Raw genomic sequence first — 16,421 nt, forward strand, 5'->3', positions numbered from 1 at the left:
AATTTCTTTAATTTCTAAAGCCTATTTATATTTCATTAGGAATATGATTTATGTGTGTTGTATAGCACTTATTTTTAGCCCCACTCTTCCATTTCTCATCCTTTTCAGTCTCTAAATCCTCCCCCACATGTCTCTTGTATATTCCAATGCGAGGAGAGTTAAGGTTGACATCTGTCTCTTGTGAAAACAGTGCCTTTTCCTGCAACACTATCTTTCCCATTACTACTAACATTTTTGGTCTCCAAGACTTGCAAAAAATTATTTTTTCTATTCCATTATCCTTTTACTTCCCCATGCCATTCAGACCAGTCCTGTAACTATTTTCTTTCCCAGTGTCCCTTAGCTCTGTCCCTTCCTAAACGTTTTCCTACTTATCATTTTCACCCTCTGGTTTGCATCTGCCCTTCTTCCTTTTCTGCACAGGTGGTATTCCAGAATCCATCATGTTCCGCTGTGTCTCCTTCCCTTTGTGAATATTCTTCCCTCTGCCTTGAATGCCCTCATCAGTGTCTATTGGTTCACAAGTAGCCCATTTTTCACATTCAGTCCTGGTGTTTCCTGTGGAAATCCCCTCTCACTCACCCCAGGGAAGAGGACTTCTATTATTTCCAGGGATCCCTCTTAGTTTGTTCTCTTTGCTGTGGCCCAGCAGAGAGCCTGGTGTGTTGCAGTTAGTGCAAGCTATTCTCTCACATCTGGTACCTCCTCACTGCTTCTGTTCTATAAGAGCAAAGAAACACCTTTTTCTTCACAAATATTTTTGTATCTCAAACTTTCCAGTGGTGCATGACTGGCTACAGTGGCATTTCAAATTCCATCTCTTAGGCAAAAAGGAACCTCCGGCTCTTTCCACTTCTCCTCACCTTCACATTCTTACCCATAAGACAGTTTTCTTCCTATTTTTGCACCTTATATAACACACCCAGCTTATGCCATTCAAAACACATAAAATACATTTTCTCTATTTGTCACATCATCTAAGAAGCTTTGCAAATTTTTCCACCATCCTAGAAGGCCCAAACTCATCAGTCCTTCACTCTGTACCCTGTAGCTGTTTTTATAATACAATAGTTTGTCTATGTTGATATTCTTCTTTGTCATATGCATTCTTGAGGTCAAGACCAATGTGCTCTATTTCTTTAAAATTTTTTTTAAGATATACATATTAAAAATAATAAAGGTCCATCAACAACTAATATATATAAACTAATTAACTAATATATATGTGTGTATATATATATATATATATATATATATATATATATATATATATTTGTTGTTGATGGACCTTTATTTTATTCATTTATTTATATGTGGTACTGAGAATCAGACCCAGTGCCTCACACATGCTAGGCAAATGCTCTACCACTGAGCCACAACCTCAGCCCTATTTCTTTGTTTTTATCAATATCTACTTTATATAGTAGTTTTTATGTGTAGAAAGTACCTAGTATAAATTGTTCCCAAAACATCATGGTTCTTTATGTCTTAAATTATCAAGGCTTCTTGTTCTCTCTCTCCCTTTTTTTTTTTAAAGAGAAAAACACGTAGATGAAGATGTTCAATGTTCTTTCTTCATCCACCTCCAAATTAAAGAATCATTACTTTTCTTATCTGGGTTAAATTTCTCTTCTTATATTATTTGGTATATTCTTAACAGTAAATGTCTCCCTGCTGCCCAAAGACTCAAAATAAATCACCCATAGATATGTCATACTGCTTGAAATGTGACTAATCCTTTAACAATAATCTCTTTTTTAAAGTGTGAATCGACTAGAAAGTTATCTCCGTGGGGAAAGGAGAAAATGAATGAGGAGGCACTTTGTATCCCATCAGGCCTCTGTGAATGTTGATGGACACTGTATAAGGACAGGAGAGGAGAGTGACACGTGTGGAGTGACACATATAGAGTGACATGTGTGGAGACAGGAAGCCCACGCTGAAGTCCACTTGCTGCTGTGTGTCCCCCTGCAAGTCCCACAGCTTCTTTCAAAGTGGGTACCACCACTAAAATGGGAATTGTAATTTACTTGTTTGTTAAGGCTGTTTGGGAGATTGGGATACTTTATTGATTCAAATATTTTGCAGGATAAATATTTATTAATTAAAGGAATTTGTAAAATGGCATAGTATAAAATATGAGATGTAGTCAACCGTTTGCAACCATTTAATCCATAGCACTGGCTCATTCAAACAGATGGTTTCCATGTGAACCCCACTACCCAAGAAGAGGTAAGATTCTCATAACTAGAGCTGCTTTTATTGAGGAGATTATGGTCATAGATATGCAGGGATGATTTACATATTGGAAAGAAGTTTAAAGATTTTCCAAATATTCTATGATCCTATGGCATTTCTGGAGAAGAATACACATCCCCCAGAAATTCTGACAGAAGAATGTGTCAGCTCTGAAAAAGCCAAATGAAGTCATGAGGGCAGAAGGGTTTTCTTATTCAGTCAGCATTGGGACAGGATTGATCCCAGTCACAAGTGTCTAATAGTTAATAAAAACAAACTGTTCTCATATTCTATATTTGCAGCTAGATAAAATCTTCACAGCACAAGAATAGGCGTTTGATAGGGATGGGGTTCATGCTACCTCCAAACTTAACAGTAGGAAGTAAATATAGCTATTTATATTTGTGACTTGGACAGGGCTGATGCTTTACTTGGTCAAGTCAGCTGATGCAACTCAACTTGGGTTACCTCCCATTTTCAACTCTCTCTCTCTTATGGCTATTGAGCTGTTGCCTGCAATATCAGTTAGAGGGGAGTCCTGAGATCCTCAGTGGTCTCCATGGGAATTTCCTATAAGCTTATAAGAAGACTTCCCTCACAGCGTTATGGTGGAATTGCCAGAATCAAAGTGAGTCCTAGAGCTTAGAAGTAGAAGGTGGCAGTCTCTAAGACCACTGTTCACTTCTATTGTATCAAGCAGCCATGAAGCTCAGAATCATGGGAAAGAGACATAACCCTCCTCCCCCTCTCAATATGAAGTATATGCCAAAGAATTTGGGGACTTTTTAAAGTTGTTCATGGATATTTATTTATTTATATGTGGTGCTTAGAATCAAGTCCAGTGCCTCACATGCTAGGCAAGCACTTTACCACTGAGCTACACCCTAGCCCCTTGGGAACATATTTTTAAAACCTCTGCAGATAATGCAAGAGGGAACAGAGGGTAAAAGAACATTACGTTTTGGAGGACAAATATGAGTTGGTGCCATTAGTTGAGGAGAGGTTCTCATCTAATTTTCCAAGAAACAAATTCAAAACATTAACAATTGAACAAGTTAGGGCCAATGTAGATTTAGGAGAGAGGAAATGGGATGGCACCAAACACATAATTGTACAACTTTTGAATTTTATTTGGTTTTATCTTGACCAAGGTGGGTCCTGGGTTTATTAATTATGTTCTTTAATCCTAGGGAAATTTTAAGATTTTCTGTTGCTTCCTTTTCATTATTTTTCTTACCCTACAAATTAATTACTGAGTGTTTTACAATAGATTTTGCATATTAATAATTATAAATTGAATGTGATTGCTATGTGAAAGTATTCTGCAAATACCAAGCTTCCTGTCCATTTGTATAATTCTATACAGATGAAAGTTTCTTTGACATTGTAATCATCTCACTTAATTCTCATACAGTCATTGTGAGGTGAGTTGTTTTCATTAATAACAGTCTTTCCAGATTAAATGGAGAGAAAACCACTTGTACGTGAACCATGCACATTAGTTTGGAGTAAGACAGAGGTCCTCACCTGGTGATGTGCATTTTCCCTTCTGATATACCTGATGAATAATATCACATTTAAATGGCCAGGATTTTTTCCCTGCTTTTATTGCTCTTATTCCTGTGTTTCAGCCAGGAAATGCTCAGAACTGTCTCAGAGGCCTAATTTTTTTTATAGCTTTCCCAATCTGATAGTTGGAAACTTAGAGGGAACATTATCACAGTCAAATCATCTGCAAACACGAATTTAATTCCCAAACCACTCTAGCAGAGCAACCTAACGTGGAGCTGAAGTTGCAATTTTAGAGACATGAGCAAACTTTCTTCCTCCACCTCCCTCTAAAATCTTTCCTATTAAAAAGATGGATTCTTTCTATGCCATGTTAACTGGTATTTGGAGAAATTGTTAGAGAACCATTAAAAGTTGACACTCTAAAATGTTAAATATCAAATTATGAAACTAGGAAAAAATTAGAAAAACAATCTGATGAAAAGATATTCCAATTTTTAGTATTTAGTATTTTTAAAGTTTAGTAATTATTTAGTGTTTTAGTGATTTCTTGGCATAAAAGCTAAGGAAGAAACTATAAAAAGGATCGACTGATTTAGATTTATAAATTCTTTAAAAACTTCAACACTGAACAAGGTATTAAAAATTAGTACAGCTGGGAGCAGTTGTGCACACCTGTAACCCCAGTGACTTGGGAGACTAAGGCAGGAGGATTGCAAGTTCAAGGTCAGCCTCAGCAATTTAGTGAGGCCCTATGAAACTTAGTGAGGCCCTATCTCAAAATTTAAAAAATATGACTGGAGATGTGACTCAATGGTAAATCATCCCTGGGTTAAATCCATAGTGCTGCCTCCCCCCCAAAAAAAAATTAATGCAAAAATAAAGTTGGAAAAACATCTCTTCATTTATGTCAGAAAAAATTTAATATTCTAAATATACTCAGTACTTTTCTACACAAACAGGAAACATTTAAATTCACCATAGTCCTTTGACCATCGCAGCCTATGGTCACAAGACCAAAGTCGTCATCATCATCGGCAGCAGCAACACTAATCCATCACAGCTGACACTGGACATGTGCCCTTGACCTGGCATTGTTCTAAGTACTCTGTGAACTCATTTAATTTTTCCAAGAAACTCTTGAGAGAGTACAATGGACTGAATGTTTATGCTCTCCCCAAATGTGTATGTTAAAATCCTAACCTCTCAGGTGATATTATTAGGAGGTGGAGCCTTTGGCAGGTGCTTTGGTCAAGACATGATCTCATATAAGACCCTAGGGAGATCCCCTACCTCTTCTGCCACCTGAGGTACTGTGGGAGGATGGTGGCAGTTCAGTGGACCCTCATCAGGCAAGGGCTCTCTTATTTTCCTGATTTTGTAATTATAAATTGGAGATTAAAACAAAAAGAGGTCGCCATCTAATTTGCCCAGCATTATGTGGCCAGGAAATGGCAGAGTTAGGATTCAGACTCAGAGTCTCCAGCTTCAGAGGGTGGGCCACTTCATTTCTTCCCTTAAGAGGCAAGAACAGAAGCCTTAAAAAAATAATCAACGGGCTAATAAATGTATAGATGTATGGTCAACCATACTAATAAACTAAAAATTAAAGCAATAATGAGATGTCATCTTTGCTAAATTATCAAGTTTCTGAAAAAAACAAACACACAAACTAGCAAACAAGGCAAGAGTGCAGGGAAATGCTTCACCAGAAATAGAATGGGTTCACGTTTTTAAAAGTTCACAATAAGCCTTCAGTTTAAGCATACCTTTTTTACAGTTTTAATTTAAAAAATTTACTGCAGACAATATTCAGTGATTTACATAAAACTACATGTTCAAGGATAATCATTACAGCATGCAGTGAGCCTGAGGAAAAGCTCGGGAATATGCATTTTGATAAACTTGCCAGCTAACTCTGGTGTTGGAGGTCAGACTGTGACATAGTGGACCTGCAAAAGTTAAAAACAAACAAAAAACCCCCAAACAGAACAAAAACAAAACAACCTACGAATAACAGCAACAAAACAAAACAAAACTTTGCCAGGCATACCAGATCATATCCTCGGCACTGTGATCTTCTCAGGATTGAGTTCCTTTATTATCAAAATTCTGTATTTCGTTTGTACTTGGGGATGATTATATCACGTGCCATACACATAATGTAGTATAGGGGTTAGGAGGAAATCAGAGAACTTTAGAGGGCTGTACATTGTTCAGCGAACAGCCAGACCCTGACCCGCCTGGCCTCAGAAGCCTTTATCTACACGGTTGGGAGGTCCCTTGGCTGATAGCTGGTTAGCGCGCATTCGTGCAGGAGGGAACTTTTCGATCACTCCTCGGGGACCCAGGGCGCCCCTAGAGACTGCTCTAGGACACAGGACCTAGTGGAGGGAAACGGAGACGGTGGCAGTGGACGGTGGCGGCAGCAGCATCTCTGGATCTGTTGCTCTCGAGGCTCCTGGGCTGCGGGATCGAGTGATTCTGAGGAGCGCCGGTAGCGGTGGGGGGGCTGGGGCCGCCCTTTCCCGCAGCGGGCGGCGCGGGACGCGAGCGGTTCCACCTGGAGGACGCGACCTCCCGGAGCCACGGGGCGGCAGGACCTGAGAAATGGACCTCTGAAATGCTCGGGGCGCTGGCGGTGCGATCTCGGGCATCCTGATCGGTGGCGCCAGGCTCCGCCGCCCCAGCGCGTCTCTCTCCCGGCCAGAAGTTTGCCACGCGCCGGCCAAGTTGGAGAGTCTGGAAGCTCCAGGAAGAAGCTCCCCGCTTCTGGCTCCTGCGGTTCCGGGCATGGCCGGGCTGGGGGCTTCACCCTACATGTGCTGGTGGCTGATTCTCGGCAGCAGTCTCCTCGCCCAAGCCCAGGTAAGCGTGGTAACCCGCGGCACCTGCTTCCGGAGCCTCCTGCGTTACCAAGACCCAGAAGGCGCACGGGCTCTCCCGCTCACACATCCACACACCCGCACCCGGCAGGTTTGACAGGCAGTTTAGTGGAGCTGCAGGGCGAGTGCTGTCCAGGGGCGCGCACTGATGGGATCAGCATCTTGGCATCTGCAAACTAAGGGGTATTTTTGAACAGCGGAGTTCTGCATCAGAATGCGCAGCTGGAAGGCGAAGGAACTTTTCTTTCTCCTAGACCATGGTACTCGTTTAAATAATCCACATGAGGTTTGGCTGCTGGAAATTTACCATCGCTTTTGAGAACTTAAAACTTCTAGATCCGATTGTGCCACTGTCTGAAAGGATAACTAGCCCTGATACAGGATCACGTACCATTAAAGCAAAGAGACTAGATAGAATAAAACTATAATGTTAAATGTTAACAAGCAGCTCGGTTGTTCCTGTTAGGAGTAAGTGGTGGTTGTCATTTTCCTCCCGTATTATTGTTTAGGGGTTTGCTGAGTGATCTTTCACAACGGAGCCTCTTTAATGCACAAGGCACGATTCATAGGCACTTTTTTTCCCTTTTTGAGTCAAACCCAATGTAAGGTTTACAGCTTTTCAGATGAGCTAGAAAGAAATGCATGTGGTTGTGGGTGTTACGCAGTGTGAGACCTGTGAATTTAAACTGACTCAAGGTTATTTCTGTCCGATTCTGTAGAGGGCGCATTTGACCGTCAAATGAAGTCCCAACTTTTATTTAAAAAAATCTTTCATTACAAAATGAAGGCGTTGAGGGATCAATGTATGTTCTGGTATTTTCTAAACTTAAAACTATGTTCTTGAATTTCAAATAACTGGTTTAAATTTTAATCATTATAAATGGTAGTTAAAAATCGACCCATCATTGTCAAAAATCACATAAAGTAAAACTCAGGAGTTTCTAGGAAATAAATGTCTTGGGATTTACTGGGATTTACCTATCATGAGCAGGATATTTCATGTAAATTTATTTTGTTAAAAATAAAACAATTTGTGTCTCATACATTGATTAATAATATTAGCAAAGGCTGCTTAAAAGGAGGGTACATTCAAAAGTCATCAAGTTAACAGAAGGAATATGAATTTGGAAAAAGTCCCCAAGGATTTGGTGATACATTTTCATTACAGCTATTTAAACTCTGGTGATCTCTAATGTACTACATTTCCTCTCATATTTGGAAAATATGCTTGAAACCACCACCTCTTAGTATAAGGGGCAAATTAATTCTAACCATTTATTTATTTCAAAGTTCTAGATCATTTCTAAGGAAATGGGGAAATATTACATGGTGCAATTAAAAACACTATGGAACCACATATAGAATATTTCCTTTTCTTTTTGCTTTCAATAAAACAAACACTGAACATCTTATAATAACTTTAGATCCGTTTCTTAACTTTGATACTATTGACATTTTGGGCCATGCAATTCCTTGTTTTGGGGTTTGTCTTGTATATTGTAGGATATTTAGTAGTATCCTTGTCCTCTATCCACTAAATGCTAGTGGCATCTCTCCCCTGCCACCCAGTGACAACCAGAAGTGTTTGTAGATGTTGCCAAATGTCCTTGGGTAGCAAAATCACTCCTGGTTGAGAATCATTACCTTACACTGATTGGTATTTAATTATGTTTATAGGTAAAGAATTATATAAAATGGCAATTTGTGATAATGTTTCATTCATCAATTTTGGGGGCTTTAAACAAAACTTGCAGACGTGTTTATACATTCTCTGACCTTCAGTTTCTTCATCTTCAAAAGAGTCACATTGGACTAAGATTCTTTTAATTCTATAATTTTTGGTTTATTACATTAAGTTATAGTCATTATCTGCTTTGAAATTCAATAGCGACCAAACACATTCTGTGTATTATTTACTCCAAGATTTAGTTGCTGATTTTATTAGCCCAAGTATGAGAGACAGGCATTTATGAAAATGTTTCAATTTGCTTTTTAAAAGCACCTAGTTATTGATGAATATTCTCCTAGCTTAAATTATAATGATAGAACACCAAAGGGAACTCACCAAAGCAGAATGAATCTGTGTAGAATAAATACTTAGTATAAGAAACATCAGATCATATGACAAAATAGATGATAGACTAGTGCTCATCAATTGTTTGCAAGACCTCTGTAGGTTTTGGGTGGTAAAGATGCTGCCTTTGCCTCAATGCCCAGTTCAAAACCCAAGCCTTCATTCGTTGTGTGTCAGTACAGAGCCTAGCAATGCATTTCCTGAAGTCAAGTTATCGCATGGGAATGAGGACCATTATATAAATGTGCTTGGTACTTTCATTGTTGTGCGAGTGGGTCCCTCTGGTAACAGACATTGAGATGGAGTTAGGGGTGCAAGAAGTTTGTTGGGGGAGGGGATAATGCCCATGAAAGATAAAAAAAGTGAGGAAGCGGGATGAAGCAGGTATAGCTAGCAAACTGGGACAGTTTCAGCCACGAATGGAGAGTCCTGGGGGCAAAGGTTGCCCATGGGGAGTCCCAGGTTATGAAAAATGGCCAGGTTCTAGTTCCTGAGCTCAGTCATCAGCTGGAGTTTGTTTAAAAGATCAGAGACTTAGCTCAAAAGCTGAGACAGATGCTTTAAAGCACCTCAGCTGGAAGCTCTCTGGGAAATGCTCTCTTTACAGATGAATGACTTGTTCTTTTTGGAAGGACCATCCCTTCTTGACTGCCTCCATTACAAAATTATCAAGAAATAACCTTGGTTTTGCTGGGTTTGAGAGTGGGATGGTTGCTTCATGACTTGGTTGCCTACTGTGGCTCTGAGACAGCGTGAGTGTTGGGAAATGAATGCAAATCATCACTATGACTGGAAAAAAGCACCAGAAGCTCATGATGTAGAGTCGAAGTATGTGATTTTCTCATGGTACTTGGTGTGGGCAGATCCCAATGGGCAGATTTTGGTTCCTAGTTCTTACTAATTTTTCCTGCATGGAGTCCCAGTGCTGCCATGAGCATTCTGGTGCAGGAGAAGGGGCTTTGGACTGGAAACCCAGAAAGCTGCATTTAGATTCCTGCCCAGGTAATACCCAGCCTCCTCTTATGTGCAGCAAGGAGGGTGAGCTCTAATGACCTCTAGAAAGAAGATTCAGCGTCTACTAGAAAGTAAAAAAAAAAAAAAAAAAAAAAAAAATCTCTTACTGGGTAGAAAAAAAGGGCAATTCTTCATGCCATTTATTTACTTACCAAGTGCCAAATGCTATACCCAGTACTTTATTCTCTTACTGGATTCTTGTAGTAGCTTTGTGAGGCATGTACTATAATTACTTATACTTTTTAAAATGAGATTACTGTGCTAAGAGATGTTAGTATACTCAACTCACATGCCTAACAGTAGTGTAGCCATGATTTATGCTCTTGCTTCTGTCTTCAGAGCCTAACCCCACTAGGGGTGCCCTTGCCGTGGGGTCAGTTTGGCACTGTTTAGCTTAAGTATGTATAACACATTCTATCACAGCAATACCCACCCCTGGGAATCTAGCCTTTGGAATTTCTCACACAGGCAATGATCATTGTGGCAATTCTATGATGTTAGAAAATTGGGCACAGTCTGAGTGTTTTAATGGTTTATTATGCAGCAATAAAAAGCAATGCATTAAATGTATGCAAACCAGCACGGTGAGATTGTAAGAACACGATAAGATGTGACAGAGAAACAATGACATGTATAACACCATTTCTATACCTTAAAATATATGCACACAAAACAGGAATACATGTTGTGTATACCCATATCAAAGGTGTGTGTGTCTCACCTAAATGTTTGTAGAGAAGGAGGGGGATAGAGATAAAAGGGGGCAAATCAATCAAACAAATAAACTTACACTCTGCACCTCTCTGAGTTTCTTGTGTTAATTGGAAAATGTGGTTATAGATGGAATTACCAATAGGTCATGACTGGTAGAATTAAGCACGAGTACAGTCACAGGACATGGGCATGTCCTCCATGGTTAGCTAAGCTGGGAGACCATCCTTAGCACAGTTAAATGGAAACATGACTGCTGTCACTCTGTTGTGCTTATTACTACCAGCACGGTTATAGCTGCACATCCCATACTTGGATTGTTCTTTTTCTTTCCTGTTGACAGCCAGACTGTTTCCATTTGTCCTTTAGTTACACGGCAGCATTCTCTTCCTGAAGGGGTGGACTTCTCAGTAGCTGCACTAATTGCGGGTAGTCTCTTCAGTCCCAGTAGCCCACAGGCAGTGGGATCAAAGGGAGCCAGATGTGTTTTTTTTTCTTGGCAGTACACACAAAGTAGACTTCATTTCTCCAGAATGTCCTCAATTCTTTGTGAATAAAACTACGACTTTCCAACCAACATCCATGCATTCTGTTTATTTTCCATCTGGCCTCAGTTGTCATCTGCCAGAACACATCCATGTCCTTCTTTCTTCCCTCTCTGTATTGTTTTTTTTTTTTTGTCTTTCTCTGAGCTATTCTTTAATTTTTTTTTTTATATACTGGGGATCAAATCCAGGGGTGCCTAACCACTGAGCACATCTCCAGTCCTTTTTATTTTTTATTTAGAGACAGGGTTGTGCTAAGTTGCTAAGGTCCTTGCTAAGTTGCTGAAGCTGGCTTTGAACTTGTGATCCTCTTGCCTCAGCCTCCAGACTGCTGGGATTACAGGCCTGCACCACTGCACCTGGCTTAGTCTTTAAAATTTGTAATGCCTGTGTGATTTTGGAAAGTGCATTTCATCTCTTTACTCTTATTTCCTCCGCTGGAAACAGAGGCAATAATAGCATCTGCCTATAAAATCTAAGAGTCTTGAATTTAAAAATATATACGAACAAGCAGAAGCCTTAAGCTTTTTGAGAATTAATATGCCAGTCCTTTTCTCTTTTTTTTCCCTAGCAGATTAGTCAAGATTTCATTTTAATTAGGTGATTCTTTAGAGAGTATTTCTAAATCTGATTGGGAGCTGCTGAAGGTTTTCAATGGAGGTGCGTGTGTGAGAATTTTGCAAGGCTATTTCCTCTGCCCAGCTGTGCACTTTCTTTTATTCCTTATGGTTTCTCCTTCCTAATTTCTTTTTGATAGCAATTGTACGTTTTATTCATAAAGCGGACGACTTAGAATAGATCCATTAATATGAATACTTGATTGATAGCTCCCTCCCTCTTTCATTCTGAAGGTAGAGTAACTATCAGAAGCTCTTTGCCTTATTCCTAATAATTCCTGGTGTAACCTTGTAGAAGCTGAGATGCAAGTAAGAAGATTGTTAGTAGATGTCTAGATGTTGGATTATAGAGCTTAAGAAAGAATGCAGAAAAGGTATTCAGCATCATTAGCCTGTAGAAAATCCCTGAGTCCACATGCACAATGACAATATACTAGAATTAAAAGGACTGGCCAAGTTGCTTAAAAGGGACATGTAATTGTTTTTTTCTTTTTCTTTTCTTTTTTTTTTTAAATAAGATTCTTATTGGATTGTAAACTCACAAGGGCAAAGGACTATATAATAAACCATTTGGAACTCCTTGTGACAATTACCGTAGTGCCTTTGGTTTACAGGTTCCCCATAAGTGTTTGAATATGCTCATTTGTATTTCTTTGATTCCAAGAAAATTCGTCTTCTTTGATCTCATCTTGGAACTCAAATCTCTAACCATTTGCTCCAGTTTTAATTTTAGAAAGGGTCCCTCTCTTCTGGGGCAGAAGTGGGTTACTACTGATGCGACTGAACCTGCATCTGGTCACAATGACATACAGAGAGGTGAGTGCTGCTGGCCTGGTAATGCATGTCTCTTGGAGAGTTTGATGTTTCTGGAATTCTCTTGCCTTAGTAACTGATAAAGGAGCAGGCTGTCTCTAGCGAGGTTGGTATTCTATGGATTGATAGAGTTTTATAGACTTTTGAAGAAAGAAAAGTTGTAGCTCTCTGAGGAGAAAGGGGACTATACAAAATAGCAAAAGTTAGGGACTGTGATATCAGAACTGAATCTGTAGTCTGTTTTCTCCTCTCTAGCTAGTACTTAATATCTCAAAAAGACTTAGCTTCTTCATTTAAAAGTGGAGATGGTCTAATACCAAATTCATTGCTTCTCAGGAGCAGTATTTAACACACTGCCTATAACTGAGTTTGTGCTCTGTAAGTGCTGGCTATCAGGGTTGTCATTGTTGCCATAATCAATGTTGTCATAAATTCTATTATATTTTCTAGTCAGTTATTGCTGGTATACAAAATCTCTGTTACTTTTATTGATTGATTTATTATATATGCCAAGTTTATTCCTGAACAGCAACACTTTTCTCCCATATCTGCACCTGTTATTTCTTTTTGTCATTTACCTTATCGTATTGCATTAACTAGAATTTTCAGTACAACATTGAATGGTATTAATTACTGTTAGCATCTTATGCTTCCTCCTTCAATGGGATTGCTTCTAGAGATTTATCATTAAGCATGATATTTGCTGTGTTAATCAAAATGACATTAAGCATGTTATTTTTAAAAAAACAGATCACATTAGCCAGGCACGGTGGTGCATGCCTATAATCCCAGCGACTTGGGAGGCTGAGGCAGAAGAATTACAAGTTTGAGACCAGCCTTAGCAACTTAGTGAGGCCCTAAGAATTTAGCAAGACAATGTGTCAAAATAAAAATTGAAAAAGGGCTGGGAATGTGGTTCAGTGGTTAAATGCCCCTGGGTTCAATCCTGGGTACCAAAAAACAAAGCACAAGGTCATATTAGTTATACTGAGTGTCTGCCATGGATATTGAACTACTTGAGAGAAAACCAGATTCACAATCATTTTTCCACAGTGTATAGTACCTAGAAAATGCTCATTAAATATTGTTAAATATTTGCATGAGCATAGGAAGGTGGCCAATTATATATTACTGCTTGAATTAGCAAATATGTAAAATACTTTTGTTAATAAGATACAGCTTGATAACAAATGAAAATATTCAGTAACTCCCAAATTGCCTAATTCTTTCTAGCCAAATATAGAGGTGATAAGATTGGAATACGCTTATATGTGTAATGTCCCTGAAGGTAAATTTCTGCCCTCCTTTATGAAACTGCTTGTATCTGATTGCAAATTGGCTGACATTTCCTGAATAAGAATAATTTATACTACTTGTTACTTTCTTTTGTAATGAGACTACCTCTGTTTTCTGAGATGGCTGTTTTTTAATTTATGTTTTTAAATAGTTCTTTTCCTCTGAGAGCAATGATTTCATAATGCATTTTAAACAATTTTGTGGGCATGAGTTAGGTCTACGTTTGCATCGCCCCCTGCCTAGACTGCTGGAGAAAATGCTTCCAGGAAGGCACGGTGCATATAATGAATATCAAAGTGAATTCCACTCAACGTGTATTCTAATGTCTTATTTTCTGGATGGATTAGCATGTGTAACATCATATCTAGAGTTTTCAGTAGTTATGTGAATAAAACTTAAGCACAATTTTCATGTTGATTAATTGAGCTCGGAGTTCTGTAAAGGCTGAAAGAAACTTCGAGTAGACTCATGGGGCTTTTTTGCAGCCTCAAAAAAATATCTCCTTAAAATCAATCTTAGAGACAGCATCCTTCTATTTCCCACTATATTAGGAATATATCAGTAATGACTTTTTGTATGTGAGTATACTGAATTTTTATCACTCATGATAATTGTGTTGTAAAAGCCCAATGTCCATATAGCACTTCCTGGCCTACTAAGGGCCAAATCCATAGTTTGTATTTCTTTATATCTATCTCCTAACTTAACACTAAGATAGTGTTTTGTCCATGTTAGGTCTCAACAAATACTTGTAGATTAAATATACTTATGATGCCTCACTACTAAACCAGCCAATCAATGTAGAATAAGGAAATGATCAGCTAAAATCTTGTGTGTGTGTGTGTGTGTGTGTATGTAAATATGGAGGTGCCCTTCAGTTAAAATTCTTCTTTTCTAGGTCTTTAAAATAAAATTGCACTGGACTGCTAAGTTTTACACTTACTGTGCAGGGTCTTGGAGTAAGGAAGACATGTATCAACCCTCAAAGAATTTCCACTCCAGAGAAAGAGACAGACTTCCAACACTGTATAAGATGAGCTCTTTGCATCTGCTCTGGACTTCCATCTCCCTTCCTCAGTAGAAGGGAATTTTATTTTCCTGATGTATTTGTCTGTCCTTTACTTTCATATATATGCAGTGTGCGTGTTATCTCCTCAATTAGAGCAAAGAAAAACTACCTGATCTCTGCCACAGCTTCCTCACGTTCAGCAACATTTTTTTTTTCCATTTTGCTCCTCCATCATATTTATTTTAGTCAATTATAGTTAGGCAGTGATAAAAGTACAAATCTGATGATAATAGCAATAATAATAGGCCACATTTATGCAGTGTTTGCTATATGAAAAAGTACTTACTTAGGTGTTCTGTATGCCTTATTTTCTGTGACCCTCAAAAACAATCTATAAGGAAGGTAAATGTACCTTTTGATCTTTTGATTACCACATCCCACTACATTCTTCCATTCCTCACCAATTAATGTTCAGTTAAAAAAAAAAAAAAAGAGCTGGGGTTGTGGTTCAGCGGTAGAGCGCTTGCCTAGTATGTGCAAAGCCCTGGGTTCAATGCTCAGCACCACATGAAAATAAATAAAATAAAGGTATTGTGTTCAACTACAACTAAAATAAATAAATAAACAAACAACAACAACAACAAAAAAGATAAGTGATAAAGTAAGGATTTATTGAAAAAACTGCAAAACTGAAAATCCCTGTCCCTCATTAAGTTTGCATTCTCTCCTTTTCTAGAAGCCTGTCCTACCTGTGAATTCAAATATATCTACCAAGAAATTTCTTAATAGATAAATGTATAATAGGGACAATTTAACATCAAAAGCAAATAAGTTTTGCTCTTTGTATGAGTTCTGGAAAACCAAGATTGCTTTCCCCAACAAACATGCAAACAATAACTCTTGGCCCTTCAACTCAGCCCAGGGTCCAAGGGCCTCTTCTGGGCCAGACACTCTTGAGAGTCACTGGAAATGACAATACAATGAAACACATGCCCACATTTTCAAAAGCATCATGCAGTCGTTTTAGAAATGCTTCTAAGTTGGAAATGATGTTTGAAATAAGCTTTGAGTGATAATGGTTTCTGTAGGAGAGGAAGTCAATCTAATCAGCTCCTAAATTGCTACCTCTTGTGTTTCTCCTCCTTGTCTGTCTAAAAGTTTGTCCCCATATTACACTTAGATCTCATGATCTTGTCATATATAACTTTTTTTTTTTTGGCTCTCATTGGGTTTTACTTTGCTTCCAGTAACAACATACAAACTCTTAACTCTTTCAGAAACCCTTAATTGTTCCCAGATCTGTTATGTATGTGTGCATGCATGTTTGGTACTAGGGATTGAACCCAAGGATGTTCAACCACTGAGCCACATCTCTAACCCTTTTAATTTTTTTTTTATCTTGAAAAAGGTCTGCCTAAGTTGCTTAGGGCCTTGCTAAGTTGCTAGGGCTGGTTTCCAATTTGCATTCCTCCTGCCTCAGTCTCCTGAGTTGCTGGAATTACAGGCATGTGCCACTGTTCCCAGATCTGTTTTTTAAATTGCCTCAGGACATCTTACTTCTTATTTTTTTCCCAATATATTCACTCAACTGAGAATAATTTCTCTGGCTGTGGATGTGGCTCAGTGGTTGAGTCAAGTGCTTGCAGAGCACTAGTGCTTTCCCAGGGATTATATATATATATATATATATATATATATATATATATATAT

At 38.6% G+C, this 16,421-nt stretch overlaps 1 protein-coding gene across 1 annotated transcript in view; it reads left to right on the plus strand.

Moving 5' to 3' along the window:
* Positions 1 to 6,490: 6,490 nt before the first annotated feature.
* Pth2r (parathyroid hormone 2 receptor) overlaps positions 6,491 to 16,421 on the plus strand; it is a 99,630-nt gene continuing 89,699 nt past the window's right edge. The window contains exon 1 of the mRNA XM_015481320.2: positions 6,491 to 6,615. Coding sequence (XP_015336806.2) covers positions 6,541 to 6,615 — 75 coding nt within the window. The 5' untranslated portion in view covers positions 6,491 to 6,540. The remainder of the gene's footprint in view (positions 6,616 to 16,421) is intronic.

Source organism: Marmota marmota, unplaced genomic scaffold, assembly GCF_001458135.2.
Source record: "Marmota marmota marmota unplaced genomic scaffold, marMar, whole genome shotgun sequence".
Taxonomy (NCBI): Eukaryota; Metazoa; Chordata; class Mammalia; order Rodentia; family Sciuridae; genus Marmota; species Marmota marmota.